General features: G+C 38.0%; 1 protein-coding gene across 1 annotated transcript in view; it reads left to right on the top strand.

The window, feature by feature from the left end:
* The first annotated feature begins 2,016 nt into the window (after positions 1–2,016).
* LOC117329247 (protein Shroom4-like) overlaps positions 2,017–22,431 on the top strand; it is a 36,866-nt gene continuing 16,451 nt past the window's right edge. The window contains exon 1 of the mRNA XM_033887093.1: positions 2,017–2,321. Coding sequence (XP_033742984.1) covers positions 2,139–2,321 — 183 coding nt within the window. The 5' untranslated portion in view covers positions 2,017–2,138. The remainder of the gene's footprint in view (positions 2,322–22,431) is intronic.

Genomic DNA, 22,431 nt, shown 5'->3' with positions numbered 1-22,431 from the left:
GCATATAGGAGAGAGGAAATGAAAACGTCAAGATTTACTTTCATCTGTCATGAACCCCAAAGGAATGTCGCAGTTGTCAATCTTTAATTTATAGTAATCGCTAGACCCCCCCCCCCCCCCCCCCCCAAAAAGAGAATAAATACTTATTTTACGCCCCGGACCCCTCTTAAATCCGCCAGTGCCTGAATTCAATACCGTTAGATGCATTTCATTAATTCCAGCAATAGATAGTAAATCATAATCCATTATTGCAGAAATATGTATGTATGTATGTATGTAACTGAGTGTTAGGAGAAGGCGTAGATACGTTGTTATAGTTTGTGCTTAAACCTTCATTATACTGTATGTTGACAATAAATATGTTTACATAAAAATTGACTAATTCTAATTTTTCGTTAGTTTGATTCCTGTCGACCAATTAAGAAAACACTTAACACTGTATATTTCTTTCAATGTTTGAAAGCTGGTTAAACATTTTACATATCGAAAACTTTATTGCCGTCGTCCATTAGCCTTGAGGAGATCTGACCACACATCGTGGCCAACGTCATCAATGTCAGGGGCACGTGACGTAAACCATCACAAAGTAGGAATGATTCACGTGTCAACTATGGATGTAGATTGTCTACATGGTGGTACCACAGGTCCCATGGGTCATAAAACACAGGTATCCGTAGATGTGCGGCATGAAATTGAACAGCGGGTTTCCTGCTTCAGCCAAATGAATGAAATAAATTTAGAACAATGGCTAAACGTACCCAAAGTATGAGTTTAATTATATCTATATAAATCGTGAGATTGGAAACACTAAATGTCTGGTTTCACATTACATTTTAATCTTGAATTCTAAATTCAAATTTTAACTTGAAAAATCAGGGGGAAATATCACGGGTTCCGGGCACAGCGAGATTTTTAATATAATTAATATCTTCCACATTTGAAAGTGATGAAGTAGTAAGGACCCGTTACTCATTTTTAGTTCTCTGGATTAATTAGTAATAATAACATCTCCATTTTTTTTTTTATAATGCAGTCTTTAAAGGTAAAAATACATAACGATTCAGTGTTCATAATTATAGGTAAATAACATTATGTCAATACCGATAATAAGCAAACGTACAAACCGATAACCGCGCACCTGTAGGCGACAATGATCATTACTGTCTCTTTAAATTCCAAAGGTGAACATCTTTTGTATTATCGGTTAACAAGTTTTGGGAACTCGTAACACAAAAATCTGTTCAGTTGTGTCGGCAACTTGTATCAAATTGCAGCCTGTCTGTGTAGTCCAGTCAGATTGAGATCGCGGAATGACTACTTGGTCGTCAAGGCCAATTTAGCATCCGTAATGGGAAATAGTGACTTCAAATGTTTTTAGGCTATTTCATTATCTGGTCGTCAGAACAGTTTTAGGGCTATACGCTCTGTGTGATGAATTCTTAGTTTTCAGTGACTATTGAATGTCGGCTAAATATAACATACCTCGAAACCACTGGGAAAGAAGAGCGAAAAAATGTATTGGAGTTCAACAGAGACCTATATAACTATCTATTATCTCTGAGTTCAATGATAAAAAGTTAAAAAACGATGATAGATTTTGTCTGGTTTTCTTTTATTTTTTTAGACACCTTAACTGTTACAAGATATAAGATACATTTTCGTTTTTGTATCAGGTTTCGTGACAGAATAATTTTATTTCAGATTAAAGTGTTTAAACTATTTTGATAAGAGCTACAAAATTAGATTAAATTTTTGAAGGCCTGTGCTGTTTTCGCTGATAACAAAATTCGTACATGCCCTAAGGACACAGCAGGCTCTGTTTATTAACGCACATTGAACAGCAGACAGTACTAATCAGAAACTGACTATAACGTATTCGCGCAGAAACTTCCGCTTCACAGGTAATGCTGCCATCGGTTCCCCTTGTATGTTTACCTGTGGGATTATGTAGTGTGACATCATTCGGATCTCCTTGCGTTTGATCCAGATGATCACCCTAGCTAATTTGCAAGTTGACTGAGAAAGCATCGTGTTTTTCCCACGGCTGTCGGTGAAGTTTAAAAAGTTTACCTGATGAAGGAAGAGGTGTGAAAAGTATCGTACGGGATTTATATTAAATTTATCGTAGAAGTTTTACTATGGAATCGGATATTTCTGATGTCAGCGACGAGGATAAAATTTCTGACACAGACGAAAAAGTGGAAAATTCGTCACCCCTCTTGACAGTTGAACCATTTGAAGTTGTTCTGAAAGGTGGAAGCCCATGGGGGTTTACTTTGAAGGGAGGGGTAGAAGTGCGCTCTCCCATACAGATATCGGAGGTAAGTGGTGAAATTCATTTACGATAGATATTTTAATCGTATGATACATGAAGTCATGAATGCCAGTAGTTCCATGGCTTGGGAGTTTCAATAATTACCGTAAACTTCAAAATAAACACAGGGGTTTATTTTGACATCAGCTTTAGGAAGGGCAAATAAGAAAGGTTAGAAAAAAAAATGTACAAGTGGCATAAGGGTGAATCGAATCTCTTAATTAAACAGTTCCTTTGATATTAAATCCACCCTTGTCTTGATCTGTATATTGTCCCAATGGTGAACAGTTTCTTTCCTGTTTAAAGATTAAGACCATTAATATCTTCTTTGTGTAATATGTTGAATAAGTGTGAACCAAACTGTTGAAGTCAGTAGCTATCAAAGATATTAATCCATTTTATACATACATTTTTTGTTTACAATTTACTTAATGCGGTCCTCAGTTACCGTAAATATTCTAATAAGTACTTATAATTGAAAGTGTTTAGATAATTGTGTTAGAAATTAAGAGAGATATTGCTTTAAGTCATAATCATCAATTTCTGTAAGTTTCCTAAAGTATATTAACAATGACTGTAAACTTAATTGATAGATGCATGTTATTTTAAATGGTTTTAACATAAATATCCTAATGAACAGGTTTCTTATAATTAACATTTTCAGTAGTTGTCCATATAAGTATTTTACAAATGTTTATTTTTGTATCAATAACTATATATATCCTAACAAGTACTGTCAGTGTCTTTATTTATCAATTGGCATAAATGTCCTAATAAATATGCTAAATATTTAGTCTATCCTAGTTTTCTATTACTTGATATAACTTGAATGTCCTCATAAATTTACTTGGTATAACCATAATTGTCCTCTTGATAAGTAATGTACATTGTACTTTGAATTCATCCTAAATTTCTTTATAAATATATTTTATCAGTATGATAAATGTTTTTGAATTATCACAATTGTCCTAATAAATTACCTAATATTTATCAGTTTTGATATTATTTTTTTGATTTTTTGATATTTTCTGCAGTTATTATATATACTGTAAATATCCTGATAAATAGTTTCATTGCTATCAAAGTAATGTAAGGTTTAATGTCCAAATAAGTTAAGGTTTTTTGGGGCTGTTAATGGGCCTCATTCCTAATTGAAATTATTTCATATTTAAGCCAAATTCACAAAATTTGAAGTTTACTCCCGAAAAAATTCCATTAGTTTTTTGCAGTATATATTACGTACAGTATTAAACATATTCAAGGAAATATGTCAGATAAGTGGGAGGTTGAGGCATGGAAGGCGACAAAGTGCTATTAGTTTTTTGGCCTTTACAAAATTTTGACATGACAGTCACGTCAGTCATTTTGTAACCTGATTGCACAATCATGGTTATTCTGAACAACAAATATTTTAAACTTCTCAAGTTTCATCCAGTGAAATTCAGCTCAGAATCAGCTTAATCGCGCTGGCATTTTTCGACCTCATCTGAACTTTTCTACATACTGGTAGTCTTGGTGCCCATTTTGAAACATGATTGCACAGTCATGATTTTCATAAAAACAAGCATATCATCTTCAGTTCCATCAGAGCGATTACAGGACTTTTTCTCAGTGCTTTTTGGGGCCAGTAATGGGCCTTGATCATTCCCATTTGAAATGATTTCATATTTAAGCCAAATTTCCAAAATTTGCAGTTTACTCCTGAAAATATCTTTCCCAATCCACCAAAGGAAACAAAAAGGCTCCAGCCCAAATCAATGAGGAAAAGCCCTGGATTACACCAGGACATTGTGTCTTAAAGTCAGATGACTACATAGGCCTGTGGCCCTTTTGTTAGTACAGAAATACGAAGAGCCCACTTATTTGCATATCGGTTATTTGAATATCCCGCTTATTTGCATAAAATTCTCAGGTCCCGATTTTTTTCTTCTTTATCTTTGTATTTTAATCCCGTGTATTTGCATCGACTAAAACACCGACTCCCGCTTATATGCATATAAAAATTCCAAAAAATCGAAAAAATTTAATTGATTTTAGGGTATTTTTGTGATTTTCCCGTAATAAAAGTTTTATGAAAAGTGTTTTTAACTTACATATTGATTCGACACGATGTACAACGTTATCTAATCATTGGTTCCCACTTCGTCAAAACAGGTTATGTTCGATGCATCGATATCGACATTTAGTTATTATCCAGATCATATCAGTAGCATTGTGAAGAATTACTGAATAAAATATTGATATGTCTCATCTTTTGATGAGATTTATTTATTTATTATAGCATCGATCCAAACCTGTGTTCTGTGCAATTGAACACTCGCTGAGGCAGGTTGCGATCGCCATGATTGTTTACTAGGCGCGTTGCATTGTGGGGGCATATGTGTAAGGAACGACAACTCTTTGTGTGTGTGCGCCATTTTCCAAAACAAACCCAAACGACAATGCACATCTCACGGTCATTTAAGACAGTCTGTTGCTCAAGCAGTTCATCATCTATAATCAAACAACTAATATACTCATAGCAGGAACAAAACACATCTCAAGACGATAATGAATGTTTATTGAAACGATCACATTGTACATCGTAGTGCCAACCCACGCGTGTATGACCGATATCGGACCCAGAGACTCGGAGTCACAAGTAGTAAACGATGAAGTATATGCAAATATTTGTACATTTACGAGGAATAACAACCCATTTATTTCGTATTTACTCTTATATTTTAAATAATGTTTTTTAAAAATATATTTTTAATGCAAATAACGTAAACAATCATATAGCGCCCATTTTGAGTACCTACCTGACGATCTACATAGTGTATAAGAGGGGCCAAAACCCAACTCCGCCTATACGAATACTCCGGTTATTTGCATATTTTGTCATGGAAAAAGGGCTATGCAAATAAGCGGGTTGCTCTGTACATATAAATCTATAAAAAATATCTACCAATTTCATAATCATTGCTGAATGATATGGCCTTATTAGTGAAGCCTAAGTCACAAATGGAAGCACTATTTTTCTAATTGTGCACCCTCAGTGTTTTTCGCCATAGGTGAGAGTTGTAGAGTTGATTGGATCATCGCAAAGCTGTGTTCTTTGCGTTTCTTGGGAAATTGTAGAGTTTGTTGGCATGGATATAATATCTATGGAAGTACGGTTTGTTGTAACCAAGGCGTAACCAAGGCGTAACCAATGCAAGCACTCTGTTAATCATTGCTTCTATGGATTTTCATGAAGGTGCACTGTCCTTTGTGTGATTGTAAATTGTCGGTCTTTTGGTCCATATAATCCTACAATGATCCAACCCGTTTTTAGCTATTTTAATTGCATTCTAAAATCTGTTCATGCAAAAACTGTCTACATTCTGAGAAAAATAAGTTGACACATCCTGTGTCATTTTGTAAAATGTATTGAAGTAAATTGTTTTCAAAGATTTGTACCTGTAAAATCATTGATTACTATCTTCTCAGATTTGTTCAATGTGTCACTGACAAAACATCCTCTGAATCATTTTTGATATATTTTCATTTATTAGCTGTGTGTTGTACATGTGTACAGGAAGACTGATCATGACTATTCAACATTCAAATTCTTCCTGCGTACGCTACATATATTACATATCATATGGTTACTGACAATAAGTTATTAACAGACTATACCTGTGTGAAATGTTTGGAATCGGCTGTACTTCAGTGAATATATCACGCAACTGATGCTTTTTACCATTAATATAGTATTAACCCTTCTGTCTTTTGACATAATTGATATTTGAGGTCAAACCATTGTCTCATTATATATGACTTGTAAATTTCACCCATTCTTATGGTAGGATACTTTTTTTGCAGAATCTTGCGATTTGGTTTAGGCTTCCAAATTGACTCGGATTTTTTTTTTTTTTTTACAGCATGTACAGGTCTGGATAAAAAGAATTATGATAATAGAATCTTAACCTTTTTATAAAATTAATGAAATTTGAAATGAAAAATTTGAATATTTAATTTGATAAGGTGAGAGAACCAACCCTCCTGATGTATCAAATTGCGGCACTGCAATACTATATTTAATTTGTAAAATGAAAACTCATTCAAGATCAAATATATACAAAAATATATATTAAATACATTTGTATTTACATTCGGATGATCTGAGTATTGCTTTGTATAAAACATTTTATTATACTACTTAAATCACTAAGTGTTAATGGTCATGTCAGAGGTTTAATATGATTTCATGTCTTCAGGCAAACATTATTTAGTGAATTATGGATTGTGTTAACGCTCTTTTAAATCTTACATCCACTATATCCGTGCCTACTTGGTTTCCCTTGTAAGTTCGAGGCAATCTATAGTATAAATGCATTATACCAATTAAAGAAATCTGATTATTTTTTAAAAACTGATTCAAAAGATTTTAAATAACTGCGCAGTTAAGTGCAGGTAATCATACCTTTCCAGCTAAGTGATATATACATGTATATCTGTTTATTTAGTTGAATTGTGATTTGAAAAATAAATTTGCTTTTGTCAAAAGCCATTAGTACAACATAAAAAATCTTTATATGAGGAGTAAAAATGTTGTTTAATGCCGTTTATTTGAGCATATACTGTAATTGTCAGCTTTTTACCTCTTTTTGTACAGAAGTTGATCTTGGGTACTGGGAGCTAATGTTTTTGAACTCTTGTCTAACTTGTGTGTCATTTTTACATACATGTAGTTTTAACAGGTGTGCACCAACATTTTAAACTTATATATGTGGATATTATAGCCAGTTGTATACCTGGATATTACCTGGACGATTGTAATCGTGATTGTGACAACCATGTGGTTTACACTTGTATTAAATGAAAAATGCCGACTAAGAAGGCTTTCTTTTCTAAATATCCTATGCTTTAACTCGCACATAGCCACACAAATAGAAATTTAAGCTACTGCATGATGGCAAGTCTTGAGGAGACCATATAACTTGATAAGCCATGTGGATAGAAATCTCTGGATTAGATCTAGAACATGCATGGGTGTAAGTCTTACGAAGATTTTATGAATTTTTAAACTCTTGGGATTTAAATAGAATAGAAAGACCCGGACTTAGGATATTTATATATAGCACCATATACATGAACACATAAAATATGTACATGGGTCACTTAGGTTATGGTTTGACATTGTCAGTTTCTAAAGCCAGGAAGTGTCGCTCTCTGTACACTGTCACAGGCTAGGTTCGTTGCCTAGGGCTTAGCCAACATTTTGTCGTCGACTGTACCATGTTTTGTATGATAAAATAAATTCAATAGAGAAGACCATTTGGAAAGCGTTGTCTGAACTAGTATTAAACATCATTAAGTAGCTTGGCTTGGTGTTCTTTTCTAATTGTTTAGCAAGGGTTCATCTTTTCGTATGATGTTCAATAGGAGAAAAGTCTGGCCAAATCATACTTAAATATAAAACAGCAGGGACAAAATTGTTTCTTTGAATGGTTTACTTGACAACTTGATCTGAACTCCTATTATTCTGAAGTCTACTCAACAGCGAGCAACACAAACACCTACCCTACAACAGTGATCAACACTGACACCTACCCTACAACAGGGATCCACACTGACACCTACCCTACAACAGGGAGACACACTGACACCTTCCCTACAACAGTGATCCACACTGACACCTACCCTACAACAGGGATCCACACTGACACCTACCCTACAACAGTGATCCACACTGACACCTACCCTACAACAGTGATCCACACTGACACCTTCCCTACAACAGGGATCCACACTGACACCTTCCCTACAACAGTGATCCACACTGACACCTACCCTACAACAGGGATCCACACTGACACCTACCCTACAACAGTGATCCACACTGACACCTTCCCTACAACAGGGATCCACACTGACACCTACCCTACAACAGTGATCCACACTGACACCTACACTACAACAGGGATCCACACTGACACGTATCCAACAAAAGTTCTGTGCTACAGGGAGATACCATTAATAGAATCCTGTTAATTTCTACAGTAATAAGGACACTTGAACAGCGTACATTTTTGGATTTTCTTGACAGAATTACATCACTTTAAAACTTGTCGTTTTGGTCCTAAATTGTGTGCTACAATAGAACCACATGCATCCTTTACTATTTGACTGACATTATTTATGAGACCACCTACTAAAATGCCCCTATCAGGTGACTAGTTATATTTTAACAATATTTTTTCTAAAAATACCAAGTTTCTTTGTAGACATAGTCATGATCTAAAATATGTCCTGTTTTTGCTCTAAACATTTATGATGATATACAGTTTTTGCAAGAACTGGCTGCAGATCAACCGTTCATCATTGTCAGTCTTTTCAAAGATGTCTGTAAAATATACCAGAAACTGCCTCTTTCTCAAGTTGCATAACATAAATTATTCCGCGAATGAATAGCTTCCGCCATTAAATCAGTAAAAAAAATATCTGTAGGTGGTTCATGTAGCAGTACATGTCGGTCATGTGGCCTTTCCTGTTCGGTACGTAAATGTATATCCTGCGAGATCCAAGATACCCACGACTGCAAAAACTCTGTATTACATATACAGTTAAAGGCATTGTTGGCATGAATTACACGGATGTGTTTTTTAACACGGTATATGTTGATACTGTTTATTACAGGTATAAAGTGTTGTAAATGGAGAAGTGTGGGTAAGGTATGGCATATTGTACAACTGTAATAGTAGATTACAAAAAACAGTTTAATAAAGAAAAAGGGCTGTTGTATATACCTCAGCAGTAAATTAAAATGCAGCTCTACTTACATCAAATTTAACATGAAGCTGCATTTCTTTAGGCAGTGATGATAAATATACCTACTATGTTTTGGTTTACTTATATTTTAGTACATTTACCTAATTAATACAAATTAAATAAATGCAGCCAAATGAAGCACCTACATTACTTGCTGCAGAAAAAAAGCATTCAGAAACTGCAATTAGTGAACTTTTATAAAATTTATGTTATAATTCTAAGATATATATTTTAAAGCTTCTGTTTATAAGAAACAACTTCCCCTTTGTCAAGGGGTATGTGAAGATTTAACATCCATTTAGATTGCTAGTATATATTCTACAATTTTAGAGAATCAGCTTGAGGAATGGACAAGATTGTGAAGTAGATGCAATTGGTTTCTAGTATTAAGCAGGACAGAAAAAAACATTTTCTTGGTGTCCAGATTAAATGTATAATTCTGAGTTTAAGAAAGAGTTATGTAATATTGAGTTGACAGTCGTGTTGGTAGAGAGTAAGAATTATACCTGCAGTCCCCATTGCGTGATCGTAAGAGGAGACTAAATGATTTGGGATCTTTCTAAACAGCTTTCTTCTTCCTTATGTTTCCCTTGACAATGTCTCACATTTGACCTTTAGCTGACCATTTGCCCCTGTGAGGAAGGCTTTCTGTTACAGAGTTTCTAGAAATGGCAGTTTCTATTCCTGCTTATATTATTGTTCAGCTCTTTGGGAGTGGATACAATGTGACGGTAGTGGTACATGTCCTGATGGGTGTCTTCAGTAGTATGCTTCAGTGAGATAACACTATAAAGTTGGCATCAGTGTTACCCATGTCCATCCCGTCCTGTCCTGATGCAATGTAACTAGCTAATCTGGTGTGTCCAGTGTCTAGTTTTTATAAACACTTTACCTGGCTTGTGTTTATTAGAATATTTTTGGTAGTGAATTACTTCTGCATAACTTTACTTCACTTCAAGGACATTCTTGTTAATCTACAGTATTTACCTGTGTTGTTCATATTTATACATGGACAAATAGCTACTGTGTTAAAATAGATAGAATTGTCTGAGATAGATTTTGATAACACGTCCTTTATTGATAAAAATACATTTATACCTGGTGACCCTAATCTTTCTCCTGTCTTGTGTTCTATATTTTAACTTATAATCAGTAATTTGACAAGAGTTTGATTTCTCACATAGCTATTGCATTATAAGCTTGTGAATTATATGGTGCACAGCCCCCGATCGGGAGTGGAGCTAATTATTAAGGGGCGGGCCAAAAGGTATCAAATTGACTGAAATTCAAAAATCTTCTCAAGACCCAAATAAGATAGAAGTCTTAAGGTGCTTTACCAAAATTGTGAATTTCATGACCCTGGGGTCTCAATTGCCTGTTTTCTCCTGGGAAGGGGATAAACTTTACTATAGTTTATATAGGGAAATCACATTTTTGACTATCACTTGTTTAATTTCTATTGGAATTCATTGGAATTGAGAATTTGATTTATATGCACATGTTGGTCCTGACTGACCCCAAGGGGCTGATGAGCGGAACCAAAAAGAGTCAAATTAACTAAATATTTCAAAACTCAGGTACTGTTAAGGCCCATGGGCCTCTAGTTTCGACAGTTGGTTTACCTAATACACAACCATGATCATGTCCAATTTATTTGGCAGTCATGGGATTATACATCACATGCCTTAAAGTTGATGATACTGTCCTCTTTGTTTCCATCTGTGGTTGAAGTACTTTTATTCACCAGTGATATATGTACATATCATATGACATTTTTGTGACCTAGGGTCTTTGACCCTGATTTTATAAACTTGCTTCTATCTCTTTTCAGACACATATTTTTAGTTTGATTTTCGCTCCAATAATATTTCTTTATAAATATTTATAATGAAACTTAATGGTACTAGGATGTCTTGATTTATTTTGATTAACACGTGCACGAGGAGACGAACATGATCATACACATTATTTAGTTTGATTTATATGTACAGCTGTGATCATGTGAAAGTCACATTTTAGATGCTTGAATGCTTGTGGTTTTGAAAGAAATGTGATATGTTCACGTTTCTTGGCTGTCTGTTGCCCTTAAAGTTCACTTGATTTTTTGCCAATAAGTTAGCTCCATATTCCAGTTCTGTGGTGTTGATCTATAATGATACTATATATGTGTGTACTCCTGTTGTGTAGGCAGTAATGATGAGTTGAAGAATGTGAGTTAAAGTAAAAAGTACCAGATCTGCAGTAGATCATTTCATCTCTAAAAGTAGACCTAACTTTTTTGAGAATATCTGTAAAATGTATCAAGTATCTTTTAGATTTTCATAATATTTTGGCTTTTCTCAGTTTGTAGAATATTGTTGTGAGTACTAGTTAATATTTATGATGACCTGGTCATAACAAGGAGACAGACATGTGATACAACACTTACATTACAAGTCAGTGGGTTTGAATCTATAATTAGAGGTGCCCAGTGGTGTTTGTCTCTACAGACTGTGGCTCCAGTGATCATGAGATTGTCTAATTGTCTGTGACATACGTATACCGCTGTATATATTAGGGACTTAAGTGGGAATGCAGACTTCCTCAATCTCAAAATAATGAATAGATTTAGGGAAGAAATTCTAAAAATAGCATCCAAATTATCAATATAATTTTCAAATGATTTATTGATGGTGTTTTTTTTTGTTTTTTTTTATAAATGAAATGATAAGTATCTTAACCTCTCTTTTAGTTATGGTCCATTTTATCTTAGCTTCTTGATTAATATCACTTTTATTGTGGTATTGTGAGATTTTGTGCATGAATTTCAGAATTTTCAAACAATATTAGCAACATTTCTGAAAGTCAGTACCCATGATATATGTTAGAGAATAACAAACAGAAGTATTATGCTATTCTGCAGAAATTAAAGTGTATTTGTGATGGTGCGTTATTTAATAAGGAATAAAATTTATTTTTCATACATTCATGAGGTCATAACAACATTGGCTTCCAGACATATTCCATGATTTGCATTAGCTGCAAAACAGGTTAAGAAAGCAGTGATGGACCTATGGCTGTGAAATAGGTCAAGGAAGCAGCGGTGGACCTATGGCTGTGAAATAGGTCAAGGAAGCAGTGGTGGACATATGGCTGTGAAATAGGTCAAGAAAGCAGTGGTGGACCTATGGCTGTGAAATAGGTCAAGAAAGCAGTGGTGGACATATGGCTGTGAAATAGGTCAAGGAAGCAGTGCACGTGGTGGACCTATGGCCATGAAATAGGTCAAGAAAGCAGTGATGGACCTATGGCCGTGAAATAGGTCAAGAAAGCTGTGGTGAACCTATGGCTGTGAAATAGGTCAAGAAAGCAGTGATGGACCTATGGCTGTGAAATAAGTCAAGAAAGCAGTGCTGGACCTATGGCCATGAAATAGGTCAAGAAAGCAGTGATGGACCTATGGCTGTGAAATAGGTCAAGAAAGCAGTGATGGACCTATGGCTGTGAAATAGGTCAAGAAAGCAGTGGTGGACCTATGGCTGTGAAATAGGTCAAGAAAGCAGTGGTGGACCTATGGCCGTGAAATAGGTCAAGAAAGCAGTGATGGACCTATGGCTGTGAAATAGGTCAAGAAAGCAGTGATGGACCTATGGCTTTGAAATAGGTCAAGAAAGCAGTGGTGGACCTATGGCTGTGAAATAGGTCAAGAAAGCAGTGATGGACCTATGGCTGTGAAATAGGTCAAGAAAGCAGTGATGGACCTATGGCTGTGAAATAGGTCAAGAAAGCAGTGGTGGACCTATGGCCGTGAAATAGGTCAAGAAAGCAGTGATGGACCTATGGCTGTGAAATAGGTCAAGGAAGCAGTGGTGGACGTATGGCTGTTATAGCTATAGGTTCGTTATGTTATGTAGTTGTGGATCAAGTGCAGAATTTCTGTGTTTGAAAATCTTACAGGAAAAAGTGTCTGAATTGAAAAAAAGAGTTAAGAATATTCCTAGAGTTTTGCAATGCATGTCAGCATGAGTACAGTGTTTTAACAACTTTTTATTCCTGAGTTTTGTGTGGGTTGACTATTGCTGCTGTATCAAGTGACATGTTTGTTGATAGCTACAGGCCTGTGTACTTTTTAAGGTGGCATGTACACAAAAGAATGTTGAGTATTACCTGTAAACACATTGGCAGTTTTATAACTGCTTTGATTTTTTTGAGGTTTAATTTTCAACTCTTTATCCTAATTTTTGATGGCAGACATGATACCTGATCTACTTGTGGATAAATCTCTGTAGAGAAGACAATTTCTTAATTGCTGAATGGAAATATTTTGTTTATTCTTATCTAAGGAATCATACCGACATCACAGAAGACATTTGTGGCTGGCCTTTTTGTTGACCTCTTATAAAGGTTTTTCAGGTTGTCATCATGTACCTAGCACCCGCACCTTCAAAGAATAATTAACCGATAAAGAGGCTCGTCTTTAGTTACATAATCATACGCTGTCAGGTCTGTAGGTATCTCGTGTCATAGTGCCACTTAAATGATATACTACAGATATACTTAAGTAATTTTTCTTCAAATCTAGATTTAAATGCGTGATAATGATATAGTGCTAAAATGGCAAGGCATACAAATAGATTCCTCACAACGTAATCATACCCATCAATTTTTACTTACAAATACATGTCTCTTTTGTTAGGATTTATAATATCAAGACCCTAAATCAGTTTGAACCAGCAAATGTGACTTTGCACAATCTGAATGGAGTATTGGTCTATGTTTTTGCTTGGTTTCAATCTGAATGGAATATTGGTCTATGTTTTTGCTGGATTTTATATGTATAATTTGCAAATTGAATTAAAGTTGTGTAGATTCAAATTGGTTTCTCCTTTACTAGGTTCATATTTTTCTGGATGTTGTGTAATGGCTGGACTGATTACAATCTTAAGTACATGCTGCCTGGTTGTGCAGAAAGATAAACTAGAGATGAGAAACTAGGACTTATTGCATATTGGATATAATCTGGGGGGAATCTAGCGATAAAAAATGCCTGGTTATGATGCTTCAGTGGACCATCACAGACAAGTCTTTCTCATGTGACATGTTTCAGTGTTGTTACGAAAATATAAATCTGATAATGAAAAGCATTTCTGAATATTGATATCTCGTATACTTCATATATGTAATACAGGGTTTAAGTTCGGAATGTGTACATTTACATATGAAATACTGATCTTGACCTGATAAATGCACTGGGAAATGTATGATTTTGCTATATTCTCAAAAGTGATAGGTCATTTATTTTTTTCTCCCATTTTTGAAGGGATTGGACACTTAATTGGACAAAAGTAAAAGTGATATGTGTGACATGCTTCAGTGTTGTTAACCTGAGCACCAAAATCATAATTTGAAACTGTTTAAGTGTAGCTAGCCTTCACATGAAGGTAGAGTTATAAAAGTGATTCAAAGATGACATTTCATAAAAGGTAGGTTGACTTCAATATATTTTGTTGGCTGTACATGTGTTATGTACATGTGATTTAATCATCTCTAGTTTGAGGACTTTTCTCAAACTGGAGATTGAGCATGACAACATTTTTTACTAAACATGATGCATTTATCAACAAAAAACAACACAAATTAATTGATTAACATATTCAATTCAATAACAAGCGAATGCAGCTAAGTACTATAATAGTGAATGAACTATTGAACTGTAGTAAATAAGTAAATGTAACTGCTGTCTCTGGTGTTTTTTGTTTTACTGCCAAGTGACATTCTTTGAAGTTTTCAAGACAAACTCCGATGGTTTGTAATTCCAGTATTCAGTCCTGGTTGATCTTACAAGATAAAATGTCACAGATATATCTCCTCTAGGTACTGTTACCCAGGGATCTCCTCTAGGTCCTGTTACCCAGGGATCTCCTCTAGGTCCTGTTACCCAGGGATCTCCTCTAGGTCCTGTTACCCAGGGATCTCCTCTAGGTCCGTTTGTATCTTCCTGCTCATGCTGATCGTTAATGGTCTTTCAGAATCCGCATTGCTGTTTGGGATGACAGTCAATCCCTGACACAGTTTTGCAAGGGATGGGTATCTGACTTTACCAGAAAACTGATCTATGCTTCCAGAAAGTTTTTCCAAAACTCATTTAGTCTTAAGTCCATCTTTGGGAGTTCACTTTCAGGGGAGAGCTGAAAATCATTTAGCTCCTCCAAGAGCTACTCCACTGAAGTCACCAGACTTAGGAAAATCTTCTGGTCAGGTCGATGTTGAGAGGAGTGTACTAGGGGATGGCAGTGTGGTGGGAGTGTAGAGTACAGTGGTGTGGAGGAGGGCGGGGGTGTGGGTAATGGCAGTCTTGAGGAGGGTTGGGATTTGGGTAATGGCAGTGTGGTGGGGGTGTATAGGGTATGATGGTGTGGAGGAGGGTGGGGGTGTAGGGTATGATGGTATGGAGGAGGGTGGGGGTGTAGGGTATGATGGTGTGGAGGAGGGTGGGGTTGTAGCGTATGATGGTGTGGAGGAGGGTGGGGTGTAGCGTATGATGGTATGGAGGAGGGTGGGGTGTAGGGTATGATGGTATGGAGGAGGGTGGGGGGTGTAGGGTATGATGGTATGGAGGAGGGTGGGGGTGTAGCGTATGATGGTGTGGAGGAGGGTGGGGGTGTAGGGTATGATGGTATGGAGGAGGGTGGGGGTGTAGCGTATGATGGTATGGAGTAAGGTGGGGGTGTAGGGTATGATGGTATGGAGGAGGGTGGGGTGTAGGGTATGATGGTATGGAGTAAGGTGGGGGTGTAGGGTATGATGGTATGGAGGAGGGTGGGGGTGTAGGGTATGATGGTATGGAGGAGGGTGGGGTGTGGGTATTGATGGGTATGGAGTAGGTGGGGTGTAGGGTATGATGGTTGGAGGAGGGTGGGGGGTGTAGGGTATGATGGTATGGGGGAGGTGGGGGGTGTAGGGTATGATGGTATGGAGGAGGGTGGGGGTGTAGGGTATGATGTAATGGAGGAGGGCGGGTGGTGTAGGGTATGATGGTTTGGAGGTGGGTGTGGGGTGTTGGGTTGTGTTAGGGTTGGGGGTGTGTGTATGGTATGTGGTTGGAGGAGGTGGGGTGTAGGTTTGATGGTTGGAGGAGGTGGGGGTGTAGGGTATATGGTATGGGAGGGTGGGGTGTGTAGGGTCTAAGTGGTGGGGTGTTGTGGTATGATGGTTGGAGGAGGGTGGGGTGTAGGGTTGATTTTGCAGAGTGGTGGGGTGTAGGGTAAGATGGTTGGAGGTGGTGGGTTAGGTTACTTGTTTGGAGGGTGGGGGGTGTAGGGTATGATGGTATGGAGGTGGGGGTGTGTGGTATGATGGTCATGGAGGGTGGGGGTGTCGTGTACTTGGTGTGGCGGTGGTGGGGGTGTGGGTTGTGGTGTGGCGGAGGGTGGGGTTTAGTGTCGTGTTGTTGTTGTGGCTGGGTGGGGGTGTAGGTTATGATGGTTGGGGCAGGGTGGGGGTGTAGGGTTGATGTGATGGTAGGTTGGGGTGGAGGTGTGGGTGGGTTGGCGGGTTTTAGGGTATGATGGTTGGGAGGAGGGTGGGTGGTGTGGGTTATGGTCTGGCGGGGTGGGGGTGTGGTCTGTGGTTGCGGCGGGTGGGGGTGTAGGTCATGCATGGTATGGAGGCGGGTGGGGGTGTAGGTATGCATGGTTGGGAGGGGGGGTGTAGGGTATGTGGTCTGGAGGAGGTGGGGGTGTAAGGTCTCTGGTCTGGCGGCGGGTGGGGGTTCGGTACTGCGGTTGGGGGGGTGTAGGGTGTTGAGTGGATGCGGGTGGGGTGTTGTGGGTCTGTGTTGGTGCGGGTGGGGTGTCGGTAAGTGGTATGGGGGGGTGGGGTGTCGGTTGATGGATGGGGAGGTGGGGGTGTGGGTCATGCTGGTATGAGCGGAGGGTGGGGTGTGGGTAGATGGTATAGAGGGGGTGGGGGTGTCGGTCTGCTGGCTGGCGGCGGGTTGGGGGTGTAGGTTGATGTTGGCAGAGGGTGGGGGTGTCAGGGTTGATGGTATGGAGGAGGTGGGGGGTGTAGGGTTGATGGTTGGAGGAGGGTGGGGGTGTCGGGTATGATGGTATGGAGGAGGGGGGGTGTAGGGTAGATGGTGTGGAGGAGGGTGGGCGTGTTGGGTATGTGGTTGGAGGAGGGTGGGGTGTAGGGTATGTGTGTGAGGAGGGTGGGGGTGTAGGTATGATGGTATGGAGGGGATGGGTGGGGGGGTGGGTGTAGGTGGTTGGGGAGGGTGGGGGGTGGGTATGGATGGTTGGAGGAGGGTGGGGGTGTAGGGTATGATGGTGTGGAGGAGGGTGGGGGTTTGTGGGTATGATGGTATGGAGGGGGTGGGGTGTAGGTATGATGTTGGGGGGAGGTTGGGGGGTGTAGGGGTATGATGGTGTGGAGGAGGGTGGGGGTGTAGGGTATGATGGTATGGAGGAGGGTGGGGGTGTAGGGTATGATGGTGTGGAGGAGGGTGGGGGTGTAGGGTATGATGGTGTGGAGGAGGGTGGGGGTGTAGGGTATGGATGGGTGGAGGAGGGTTGGGGTGTAGGGTATGATTGTGTGGAGGAGGGTGGGGGGCTGTAGGGTATGATGGTGTAGGGGAGGGTGGGGGTGTATACCGTGCAGTGATAGGGATGGCAGTGTGGTGGGGTTGTGTTTGAATGTGGTGACTTTCTCTTTGTATAATGAGTTAAAAGCACTGTTGTAATATACAGTATTACCTTATCACTTATCCTTCCGAAGACTGTAGCGTTCTAATGCATAAAAATAATCTCATGCGTAGCTTGTTTTTACTGTCGTGACCCCTACGCTTTGATGTTTTGTCCAGTCCGGTAAAAAAAAAACAATTTTTGGGATCACCAAGTAATATGTATTTTGATTAAGAAAATAATGAAAAAACACAATATAAGTGGAATTTATTTTTCAATAGTTACCTAAATGTTAACCCACCACCAAAACTTGAAATTAAAACACCCATGGCCATGGAAAGGATATCAACATATCAACTCGAGTTCCTTTTAATGAAAAGAGTAAAAAGCGCAGATACTAATTAATGCAGCCATGACCAAGTCAAACACATTCAATTATACACAATATCCTAGTTTATGGTGTATTTGGTTGTACGGGTGAAATTAACAAGAGCTGGATTTATATAAGCATTTAAATATCATTGAAATTCAAGGCCATGTTTAGTATCTATTTTAAAGATTTTGTATGATGTGGTTGATATTTTTAAGACCTGAAATAGTGTTCTTGTTTATAATAAATTGTTTGAGTGATGATCATGACTTGACAAAAAAGTACAGGTAAAAGACCCATCTAAGGTATTAAGGTAGGATAAAGAAATAGGAAACCTTTTGATGAAAATACGATTTAACTTTAAAATTACCCTTCATTAAAGCTGCATGAGAAAAGCTGAAGCAAACATATTTTTTTCTGTAGATTGGATTAAATTAGTGCTACATGTTTGAAAAGCTACACAATGTCTTTAGACTCTAGAAAAGATGTTAGTTCTGTGAATACAAAATACCTGTCCATGTTCAAATATAATTAATTAAAAAAGAACATTAGAAGTGTTGACCGGAAAACATCAATACAGTTAAGTGATTAGGTAAAGTCATTTAAAATGGGTTGTTTTAGGTACTAAAATTGTGTACCTATATAGGTACTAAAACTGTGTACCTATATAGGTACTAAAACTGTGTACCTATATAGGTACTAAAACTGTGTACCTATATAGGTACTAAAACTGTGTACCTATATAGGTACTAAAACTGTGTACCTATATAGGTACTAAAACTGTGTACCTATATAGGTACTAAAACTGTGTACCTATATAGGTACTAAAACTGTGTACCTATATAGGTACTTAAACTGTGTATCTATATAGACTTCTGTCGTAGTAAAGGGTTTGATCGGACAGCTCCGTGTAAAGGGTTTGATCGGACGGCTCCTTGACTATAGATGGAGGTGATTAGGGGATATTGATTCAATGTATATTTGACAGGTAGCGTGTGCTCGTTACAGGTGAGTATCAGGTGTGACCATCTTGTCAACACCTTAAATGCTTTAACTTTAACACATGTTCTGTAGGTATATGTACTAATGATCAATGTGCATACTACAAGTAATCCTTATGAAGTATGAAACCAAAGTTCGCTATAAATACAGTGAAAATATTGAAATTTTGAAATGAAAATTTTACAATAAATCATACATATGTTCTCCATGAGATCTATCTCACTTTGGTGTGTTACGTTGGTGTGTTACTTTGGTGTGTTACTTTGGTGTATTACTGCCAGTGTTTGTATGTGAGTGTAGCACTTGGCATATCAGATTGTATCAGTGCCTTCACAATATAAAGAGTTATGTCCCCTTTATGCCAAAGTCTTGTTGGGGGGAAATTTGGAAATGAGATACCAACAAGAAAAAAAAAATATAATTAAATTACAAGTCAATTAGCTATAGTGTAATAGAATACTTATGATTATAGCATGTTAACTGTATGTTAAATATCTACTTTTAGTACTGTTTATAAGTTTAGTTTTTAATTCTTAACAAGCTGACAAATTTGCAGATAATTTAGAATGTTATGATGGAATATATATTTCATCTTAAAATATTTCATTTTACTTATTCAAAATTTCAATTAGCTTTTAAGCTGTGCTTTGAAATGTAAAGTCATTTTTCTGATTTTTCTGCATTGTGTAGATATGTCAAATGGAAAAAGGCATATTAACTGGGAGCCTTTTGTGAAACCTACAACAAAGTCAATTAAGCAGGTGTAATAACTTTTTTTTATAGATGTTGACGTTGAGAATTAAGTACATGTCCCCCTGACAACTTGTGGTTACATCTGCATTTCACCAGTGGCAGATGATGTCAGCTTTATTTACAGTAAAGGCTAGCTACTGGTGACTAATATAGTGTGTCTCTATATCATACTGCCTGGTGGAACGTCTGACAATATAATGTCTCTATATCATACTGCCTGGTGGAACGTCTGACAATATAATGTCTCTATATCATACTGTCTGGTGGAACGTCTGACAATATAGTGTGTCTCTATATCATACTGTCTGGTGGTACGTCTGACAATATAGTGTGTCCATATCATACTGTCTGGTGGAACGTCTGACAATATAGTGTGTCTATATCATACTGTCTGGTGGAACGTCTGACAATATAGTGTCTCTATATCATAGTGCCTGGTGGAACGTCTGACAATATAGTGTGTCTCCATATCATACTGTCTGGTGGTACGTCTGACAATATAGTGTGTCTCTATATCATACTGTCTGGTGGTACGTCTGACAATATAGTGTGTCTCCATATCATACTGTCTGGTGGAACGTCTGACAATATAGTGTCTCTATATCATACTGTCTGGTGGAACGTCTGACAATATAGTGTGTCTCTATATCATACTGTCTGGTGGAACGTCTGACAATATAGTGTCTCCATATCATACTGTCTGGTGGTACGTCTGACAATATAGTGTGTCTCCATATCATACTGTCTGGTGGAACGTCTGACAATATAGTGTGTCTCCATATCATACTGTCTGGTGGAACATCTGACAATATAGTGTGTCTCCATATCATACTGTCTGGTGGTACGTCTGACAATATAGTGTCTCTATATCATACTGTCTGGTGGAACGTCTGACAATATAGTGTCTCTATATCATAGTGCCTGGTGGAACGTCTGACAATATAGTGTGTCTCTATATCATACTGTCTGGTGGTACGTCTGACAATATAGTGTGTCTCTATATCATACTGTCTGGTGGAACGTCTGACAATATAGTGTGTCTCCATATCATACTGTCTGGTGGTACGTCTGACAATATAGTGTGTCTCCATATCATACTGTCTGGTGGTACGTCTGACAATATAGTGTCTCCATATCATACTGTCTGGTGGAAAGTCTGACAATATAGTGTGTCTCTATATCATACTGTCTGGTGGAACGTCTGACAATATAGTGTCTCTATATCATACTGTCTGGTTGAACGTCTGACAATATAGTGTGTCTCTATATCATACTGTCTGGTGGAACGTCTGACAATATAGTGTCTCTATATCATACTGTCTGGTGGTACGTCTGACAATATTGTGTCTCCATATCATACTGTCTGGTGGTACGTCTGACAATATAGTGTCTCTATATCATACTGTCTGGTGGAACGTCTGACAATATAGTGTCTCTATATCATACTGTCTGGTGGAACATCTGACAATATAGTGTGTCTCCATATCATACTGTCTGGTGGAACGTCTGACAATATAGTGTCTCTATATCATACTGTCTGGTGGAACGTCTGACAATATAGTGTGTCTCTATATCATACTGTCTGGTGGAACGTCTGACAATATAGTGTCTCCATATCATACTGTCTGGTGGAACGTCTGACAATATAGTGTGTCTCCATATCATACTGTCTGGTGGAACGTCTGACAATATAGTGTCTCTATATCATACTGTCTGGTGGAACGTCTGACAATATAGTGTCTCTATATCATACTGTCTGGTGGAAGGTCTGACAATATAGTGTGTCTCTATATCATACTGTCTGGTGGAAGGTCTGACAATATAGTGTGTCTCTATATCATACTGTCTGGTGGAAGGTCTGACAATATAGTGTGTCTCCATATCATACTGTCTGGTGGAACGTCTGACAATATAGTGTGTCTCTATATCATACTGTCTGGTGGAACGTCTGACAATATAGTGTCTCTATATCATACTGTCTGGTGGAACGTCTGACAATATAGTGTGTCTCCATATCATACTGTCTGGTGGAACGTCTGACAATATAGTGTCTCTATATCATACTGTCTGGTGGAACGTCTGACAATATAGTGTGTCTCTATATCATACTGTCTGGTGGAACGTCTGACAATATAGTGTCTCCATATCATACTGTCTGGTGGTACGTCTGACAATATAGTGTGTCTCCATATCATACTGTCTGGTGGAACGTCTGACAATATAGTGTGTCTCCATATCATACTGTCTGGTGGAACATCTGACAATATAGTGTGTCTCCATATCATACTGTCTGGTGGTACGTCTGACAATATAGTGTCTCTATATCATACTGTCTGGTGGAACGTCTGACAATATAGTGTCTCTATATCATAGTGCCTGGTGGAACGTCTGACAATATAGTGTGTCTCTATATCATACTGTCTGGTGGTACGTCTGACAATATAGTGTGTCTCTATATCATACTGTCTGGTGGAACGTCTGACAATATAGTGTGTCTCCATATCATACTGTCTGGTGGTACGTCTGACAATATA

The sequence above is a fragment of the Pecten maximus genome, chromosome 6 (assembly GCF_902652985.1).
Source record: "Pecten maximus chromosome 6, xPecMax1.1, whole genome shotgun sequence".
Taxonomy (NCBI): Eukaryota; Metazoa; Mollusca; class Bivalvia; order Pectinida; family Pectinidae; genus Pecten; species Pecten maximus.
This window is presented reverse-complemented; position numbering and strand designations above follow the sequence as displayed.